General features: G+C 39.4%; 1 protein-coding gene across 1 annotated transcript; it reads right to left on the bottom strand.

Annotated features, from left to right (window-relative positions):
- Window positions 1–13: 13 nt before the first annotated feature.
- On the bottom strand, window positions 14–8,578 carry LOC127433558 (multicilin-like). Its single transcript, XM_051685593.1, has 5 exons — window positions 7,631–8,578; window positions 7,493–7,553; window positions 3,329–3,399; window positions 2,609–2,719; window positions 14–985 (listed from the first exon to the last, which is right to left on the bottom strand). Exons 1-5 carry the CDS (start codon window positions 7,667–7,669, stop codon window positions 281–283), a joined length of 987 nt encoding a protein of 328 aa, XP_051541553.1. The 5' UTR covers window positions 7,670–8,578; the 3' UTR covers window positions 14–280.
- Window positions 8,579–9,000: the final 422 nt, after the last annotated feature.

The raw sequence follows: 9,000 nt of genomic DNA, 5'->3' as shown, positions 1-9,000 counted from the left end.
GTACCGGGACTTTTTAACCAGAACAGAAAAGTTGGTATGAATTCTTTCACAAAACAGAAGGTGTACTCCTAAATTAACCAGCAAGCTTTCCTTGATCAACCAGCTTCACTGCATGCAGAAAGAGCAGCTTTAACAGCTTAGTTTTGGTGGTGAAGAACATAACAGTGTTCGTTCCACCAACTAGACCAGCACAAAACCAGCGTGGATGAGTTCATGCTGGTCTGAACTTGTCTTTTCACCAGGGTAATACCCACTGAATTCCTTTGATCTACATGACCGTTTAGTCTTCATTAGGAACCCAAAGGAACCTACAAGACCCGCTTGGTGTGCGAGAGGTGAATGCCTTTCCGTGTGGGAAAACCTTGGTCCTTACAGTACTGTGCTCCCTGATTGAGATCTTAAAGCAAATGCCTTTCTCTCGATCGCCGCTTGTGTTAAGACCAGATTTGACAGATGGAGTTTCTGCAACCACATGAAGCCCATGAAAAGCCCCAAATATGTTCACCCTCTCTGCGATTGGGCCTTCAGAGGAGACTTCAAGACTCTGAGTCAGAGCTGAATCTTCTGTTAGTTGCTGAGGAGCCCATTCGTCTTGGTCCAGCTGTGATTTCAGATGTTCCAAGTTTAGCTCTACAAGTTCATCATCAAGCCTGGGCCGTTTGGAACCCGACTGCCAGTTCAAGCTGGTGTCCTCAGCATCATCTCTATGGGTGCTACCATCTGCATCTTCAGAGAGAAGGTCATGCCAGCTGGACCACAGCTGGCGTTTGACTCCTGATGTTGGACTATGGGTTTCAGTGCTGGTAGAGTCAGTTAAAGCTGTGTAAGAATGGTCCGATTGTTCTTCCTGAGTCAGTAGAGAGAATAAGGAGTGTTCTGATCCAGTAGAATGCCCCTCAGTTGACTCAGCATGTGTTTTTTGTGACAATGTCCTCAAGGGTGTAAAGTGCAACAATGAGTCTCTCTGGGATAATGTTGTCAAGGCCTAGACAGGAAGTGGAAACAGAAAACGGGTCATGTGTGGGTGTGACATGGACAGAATATGGAGCTTGCTGCCATCTGGCTGCTGATGTTTCACAGATATGTGTGATAATGTAATATATTCAAATAAGTACATACTGTATTAAACAGAGCCCCTTAGAGGACAGGGAGAGAATTTATTTTCTAAAATAGTTCAGCATTTCCTCGCTATAGTTTTGCGTTCCCTCGCAATAGCTTTAACTATCCTAACCATAATATTTGTGGTAAAACCGTAGTAATTATACAGAAAAACTAAATCTATGGTAATAGAAATTATAATAATTCTGCCAAAAAACGTGGTTAGTGTTACTATAGTAAAGTTAATTTGTGGTAAATGTACCATGATTTTTAAAACCTCCTTATGTCATGATGACTGCAGTTTTACTACAGTGAAACCATGATACCTGTACCACAAACTAACCATGTTGTTACTATAGTAAAACTGTAGTATCCATGTTTTTAGATTATGATTTTTATTACCATAGTTTTGGTTTTCCTGTATAATAACTATACTATGGTTTAAGTAAAAATATCATGGTTAAAATATATTTCATGTAGTAACTCATGGTACATTTTGTGGATATGGTTTTACTACAAATACCATAGTTGAAATAACTAAGTTCAGTTTGCACTACAAAAGTTTTCTCTGAAACACTCCACCACCCCAGCACCACTGGTCTAGATCTGCTACATGGTAATTCTGTTAATTATGCAGCAGCATGTCCACATGCTTAACTCAGAATGTATTTGTATGTTCTAGCAGTAGCAAGTCTCCGAACTTGCTCTGCAACAGCAGCAGCGTAGCCGATCTGGTCTGCCAAGACCAATATCATATCAGTATGTCATACCCACACTAACATGCTAAATTTTTCAGAGACTTGTCTTGATTGAACTATAGATACTAAAGTAAAACCATTGTTCATTTTCATAGGAATGCAAAACGTATTATGATGGAATGCAAAACTATTGTGAGGAAACACAAAACTTCATCAGTTGTATCAATATTAAAATAGTTTATCTTATCCCAGCTTAATATGCAGAGTCAACTATAAGCAAGCCATATATTCCTCGATTCCCTTGAAAAGTGTAAATCGAGTGGCTTTGTGACGGCACCAAAACATTGCTCTGTTTGTTTCTGCAACCCAACCAGTTTAACACAGCAACATTGGTTCAACCAATGGCATGAAGTTGGGGCAGGACTATCTGTTTGTTCAACCAATGGCAGAAGGGGGTTGTTTGGAAAACCGGTTTGACAGTCAGATATCAGATATGATAACAGTCATTATTTTTTCAATTTCTTTTGGTGACACTAGTGGTGCAGAAATTACGTACTTCACCTTTAATGTTTCAGTGAAAATTGGAAATATCAGGGAGTTTTAACATTGTGATGTTCAGGCCTGGAAAAGTCACGTTAGTATAAACTATTTTTATATTCAGCTTGTTAACATTAAGTTTGAAATATTTAATTATCTAGAAACTGCACTTTGTGAGTGTAACCTCTATAAAATTATTTTTAAAATTCATTTTTTATGGCAATTCATTGGTCAAAGGTGATTTAAATAGACTGATTTTTGAAAGGATGCTTTACATCTAGAATTGTGGCGCAACGCTCAGCCTGTGTAGCCAGCTTTCTCAGCTGCGTGTTTTTGTCCCTCAGGGCTGATATTTCCTCTTGCTTTCTCCTGAGAGTGGCATGAAGCTGTGGAGAGACAAAAATGACTATCACTCAATAATACACTTAGTAAGGTATGTGAACACTCACTAGTACTGAGACGTCAGAGATGATGTGTCTAATCCTGTTCTATTCACACATTGCTCACAAAACAATCGCCAAATACATCATGCACAGAATGAACTCAGACTCAGTTTGCATACTTGAAGTCAGGACTCAGTCACAGTCATACAATTTCATAAGAAACAGAATCTATCAGATGACATGCCACACAATCTGAATAGTTTGCTCAGTTATTTGAATTACAAACATAAAGATGGACTGACATCATGTGGTCAGAACACTTATCATGACGAGATAATAATTGTTTGTCTAGTATGAGTCACTAGGCAACTGAACAAAAAGGAGAAGTGATGGTACATTACGACACATTGGACATTTTCCGGGTATGTGGAGATCAGAAGATACGGCATGTGCATATTTCCTCATGACTGCTGTTTGCCAGTTCTCTTAGAAGTTTTCTAATGTTTAAGTAGACGATAAAAAAATATTTAAATAAAGGGTCCAGTTCTGCATCACCCCAGTTTCTCTCTCTCTTTCTCTCTCTCTCTCTCACACACACACACACACACCTACCTGTCTACTCAGCTCTAGAGAAGTATTCAAGTCTCTGTCATCTGGAAATTCAAGAGGTGGTAAATGTGTGTCTGTGGATAAACACCATTTTGTGAATGAAAATATAAGCAAACAAAACAATTATAAATTATATATATATATATACAGGTGCATCTCAATAAATTAGAATGTCGTGGAAAAGTTCATTTATTTCAGTAATTCAACTCAAATTGTGAAACTCGTGTATTAAATAAATTCAATGCACACAGACTGAAGTAGTTTAAGTCTTTGGTTCTTTTAATTGTGATGATTTTGGCTCACATTTAACAAAAACCCACCAATTCACTATCTCAACAAATTAGAATATGGTGACATGCCAATCAGCTAATCAACTCAAAACACCTGCAAAGGTTTCCTGAGCCTTCAAAATGGTCTCTCAGTTTGGTTCACTAGGCTACACAATCATGGGGAAGACTGCTGATCTGACAGTTGTCCAGAAGAAAATCATTGACACCCTTCACAAGGAGGGTAAGCCACAAACATTCATTGCCAAAGAAGCTGGCTGTTCACAGAGTGCTGTATCCAAGCATGTTAACAGAAAGTTGAGTGGAAGGAAAAAGTGTGGAAGAAAAAGATACACAACCAACCGAGAGAACCGCAGCCTTATGAGGATTGTCAAACAAAATCGATTCAAGAATTTGGGTGAACTTCACAAGGAATGGACTGAGGCTGGGGTCAAGGCATCAAGAGCCACCACACACAGACGTGTCAAGGAATTTGGCTACAGTTGTCGTATTCCTCTTGTTAAGCCACTCCTGAACCACAAACAACGTCAGAGGCGTCTTACCTGGGCTAAGGAGAAGAAGAACTGGACTGTTGCCCAGTGGTCCAAAGTCCTCTTTTCAGATGAGAGCAAGTTTTGTATTTCATTTGGAAACCAAGGTCCTAGAGTCTGGAGGAAGGGTGGAGAAGCTCATAGCCCAAGTTGCTTGAAGTCCAGTGTTAAGTTTCCACAGTCTGTGATGATTTGGGGTGCAATGTCATCTGCTGGTGTTGGTCCATTGTGTTTTTTGAAAACCAAAGTCACTGCACCCGTTTACCAAGACATTTTGGAGCACTTCATGCTTCCTTCTGCTGACCAGCTTTTTAAAGATGCTGATTTCATTTTCCAGCAGGATTTGGCACCTGCCCACACTGCCAAAAGCACCAAAAGTTGGTTAAATGACCATGGTGTTGGTGTGCTTGACTGGCCAGCAAACTCACCAGACCTGAACCCCATAGAGAATCTATGGGGTATTGTCAAGAGGAAAATGAGAAACAAGAGACCAAAAAATGCAGATGAGCTGAAGGCCACTGTCAAAGAAACCTGGGCTTCCATACCACCTCAGCAGTGCCACAAACTGATCACCTCCATGCCACGCCGAATTGAGGCAGTAATTAAAGCAAAAGGAGCCCCTACCAAGTATTGAGTACATATACAGTAAATGAACATACTTTCCAGAAGGCCAACAATTCACTAAAAATGTTTTTTTTTTTATTGGTCTTGTGACGTATTCTAATTTTTTGAGATAGTGAATTGGTGGGTTTTTGTTAAATATGAGCCAAAATCATCACAATTAAAAGAACCAAAGACTTAAACTACTTCAGTCTGTGTGCATTGAATTTATTTAATATACAAGTTTCACAATTTGAGTTGAATTACTGAAATAAATGAACTTTTCCACGACATTCTAATTTATTGAGATGCACCTGTATATTACACATCAATCAGCTACAACATTAAAACCACCTGCCTAATATTGTGTAGGTCCCCCTCGTGCCGCCAAAACAGCACCAACCCGCATCTCAGAATAGCATTCTGTGATGATATTCTCACCACAAATGTACAGAGCGGTTATCTGAGTTACCGTAGACTTTGTCAGTTCGAACCAGTCTGGCCATTCTCTGTTGACCTCAAACATCAACAGAGAATGAACAGACTGGTGTGAACTGACAAAGTCTACGGTAACTCAGATAACCGCTCTGTACAACTGTGGTGAGAAGAATAGCATCTCAGAATGCTATTCTGAGATGCGGGTTGGCGCTATTTTTGCGGCACGAGGGGGACCTACACAATATTAGGCAGGTGGTTTTAATGTTGTGACTGATATATATACATACAGTTGTGCTCTAAAGTTTGCATACCCTGGCAGAAATTGTGAAATTTTGACATTGATTTTGAAAATAAATTATTTTCTTTTATTTAAGAATTGTGATCATATTCTTATTATCACATAGTTGTTTGGCTCCTTTTTAAATCATAATGATAACAGAAATCACCCAAATGGCCCTGATCAAAAGTTTACATACCCTTGAATGCTTGGCCTTGTTACAGACACACAAGGTGACACACACAGGTTTAAATGGCAATTAAAGGTTAATTTCCCACACCTGTGGCTTTTAAAATTGCAATTAGTGTCTGTGTATAAATAGTCAATGAGTTTGTTAGCTCTCACATGGATGCACTGAGCAGGCTAGATACTGAGCCATGGGGAGCAGAGAAGAACTGTCAAAAGACCTGAGTAACAAGGTAATGGAATTTTATAAAGATGGAAAAGGATATAAAAAGATATCAAAAGCCTTGAAAATTTATTAAGAAGTGGAAAATTCTGGGATCTCTTGATACCAAGCCAAGGTCAGGTAGAACAAGAAAGATTTCAGCCACAACTGCCTGAAGAACTGTTCGGGATACAAAGAAAAACCCACAGGTAACCTCAGGAGAAATACAGGCTGCTCTGGAAAAAGATGGTGTGGTTGTTTCAAGGAGCTCAATACGACGATACTTGAACAAAAATGAGCTGCATGGTCGAGTTGCCAGAAAGAAGCCTTTACTGCACCAATGCCACTAAAAAGCCCAGTAACAATATGCCCGACAACACCTTGACAGGCCTCACAGGTTCTGGCACACTGTTATTTGGAGTGACGTGATCAAAATAGAGCTTTATGGTCACAACCATAAGCGCTATGTTTGGAGAGGTGTCAACAAGGCCTATAGTGAAAAGAATACCATCCCCACTGTGAAGCATGGTGGTGGCTCACTGATGTTTTGGGGGTGTGTGAGCTCTAAAGGCACGGGGAATCTTGTGAAAATTGATGGCAAGATGAATGCAGCATGTTATCAGAAAATACTGGCAGACAATTTGCATTCTTCTGCACGAAAGCTGCGCATGGGACGCTCTTGGACACTCCAGCATGACAATGACCCTAAACACAAGGCCAAGTTGACCCTCCAGTGGTTACAGCAGAAAAAGGTGAAGGTTCTGGAGTGGCCATCACAGTCTCCTGACCTTAATGTCATCAAGCCACTCTGGGGAGATCTCAAACATGCAGTTCATGCAAGACGACCAAAGACTTTGCATGACCTGGAGGCATTTTGCCAAGACGAATGGGCAGCTATACCACCTGCAAGAATTTGGGGCCTCATAGACAACTATTACAAAAGACTGCACGCTGTCATTGATGCTAAAGGGGGCAATACACTGTATTAAGAACTAAGGGTATAAAGACTTTTGAACAGGGGTCATTTAATGTTTTTCTTTGTTGCCATGTTTTGTTTTATGATTGTGCCATTCTGTTATAACCTACAGTTGAATATGAAAGTTTTCAAAGTTTAAATGTGTCAGTATTGTATCTTAAAGTAAACTACATTAAATCCCAGACTATTGTGTCAAAGAATGATTTACAGCTGATATAATTTATCTCTTAAAGTCTAATTCAGTAAACTACCAGTCAAAAGTTTGGATACAATTTAGTGAGTTTATGCTTCTTATGATCTTAAAGACCTGTTAATCTAAAGGCTTATAAATGCTTGAAATTAGTTTAGTAGACAAGTATTGTGCCTACGCATGCATTTCCTTACAAAACTACAATTTTAATTCATTTTTATTTTACTATGGAGTTGCACTGATGGTGCAGGAAAAGCAGCCAACAAATGTCCAACATACATAGAAACTCCTTGAAAAGTTCTATGAGGAAGCTTAAATATAAGACCGTTATTTGTTCACTGCATAATTCTCATTTTTCCACTTGTATTATGTTGTTTTGGCGAGTTTATAATTATTCTACAATGTGTAAAATAGTAATAATAAACAATGAGTAGATGTGTCCACACTTTTGAGTGGAAGTGTAAATAAAATCCCATCTCACCTGCAGAGAAGTCCAACAAATCTCCAGTATATATTTTGTTGACTGGATCTGCTGCATAATCCTGATGATGAAAATAAAAATGTAAATTAATAAAATGACTCGTGAAAATTATGTAACCTTTTACTATAACAATACTACCATGAGATAAGGCAAATGAGTGTAGAAGCAGGTCTGCATGATGGTGAAGTGATGAGAGTAAGCGCGTGAGATGCTTTCCGTTTTGCGGTCAGCGCTGTGGTGACGTCAGAGCGCGACCGTTGTCGTCAGGTGCGCGTGTAGCGACGCGTGCCTGCAGTCCCCGCGCTTCAGAGCGCCCATTGAGTCTGCTGCGGGATTTCAGCGCCAACCGACGCTCCGCCCTCAACGCTCTTCTCAGTTACTGCGTGGGGTGCGTCTGTTTGCAGTCCCTGTTAAGTGTTGTGGACGTTGGAATCCTTGACAGCAGGATTAATACTTTACAAACTGTCCATAATCTGTTTAGTTGTGGTTGTTTTAGGTGTTTTTTTCCCCCCTCTTTAGGCTAAGGGTAGTTACTAAACTGCCTTATAGCCTTTCTTAGGTATGCCTAATCCAATTTTAGAAGAGAAAGTAAGTTTTAGGATATGTAAATCACTTCCATTATTCCTATATTGCACTATTGAATGTGGTAATAAAGATTCAATTCAACTCTGTTCTACTGATAATGTATACCGTTGCAAAATAATCCCCAGCAGAGTGATCGGGACCTCAGTGCAAGTTTTTCACCATGAAGGGGTTTATTTTGAGATTAAAACTGACTGACTTTACATTATACCACTTTGTACATAGCTAGCATAGGTGGAGCGTGTGTAAGACTGGGCCAGGCGTGGCCTTCCCCTGGCCACGGGCATGACGTTTGTATTAATGCTTATTAGGGATTGATTGGAAATCCCTTTTAACGCTCATGGATAACACTGCTCGTCGCTGCACCAGAAAACTGTCTAGGATCAGTTTCCCCACCTCATATACAAACTTTAATTACTAGTGTAAAGGGAAAGCTGACTCTAGATCAGTGACCGTGGCCAAATTCATCTTAAACCGTTAACCTCGAGTCACTGCATGCATGGAGAATATCTTTATTTCTGAAAGAATTTAACATTTTAAAACAAATATATAATAACGTAGTGCAATTCTTACATTAATACACAATTATTACATTATGGTAGCATTGGAGTGTATCCGCATTTGTAACATTCCTTTTTAATTGCATCCATTCATGTTTAAATCAATAATCATCCGATCATACTCGAAACGATCCAGCATGGAGATGACTGAAAATAAATTCATCATCATTCCATGATCTTGTGAAGATCATGGATTTTTATCTTAACTTCCAAAACTTTAATTCAACTGCATGACAGGTGCGGGACCACTTTTAACGTTGCATGCAGGTCCAAATGGTTCCGTTTTTTATTTTGCTGCATCAGCAAAGAGTGCTTACTACATAGTATTTAATTTGCTGTTATGCTGATAAAACAAATCGTGCATAT

The sequence above is a fragment of the Myxocyprinus asiaticus genome, chromosome 43 (assembly GCF_019703515.2).
Source record: "Myxocyprinus asiaticus isolate MX2 ecotype Aquarium Trade chromosome 43, UBuf_Myxa_2, whole genome shotgun sequence".
Lineage (NCBI taxonomy): Eukaryota > Metazoa > Chordata > Actinopteri > Cypriniformes > Catostomidae > Myxocyprinus > Myxocyprinus asiaticus.
Note: the sequence above shows the minus strand (reverse complement) of the source record. Positions and strands in the feature narration are given on the sequence as shown.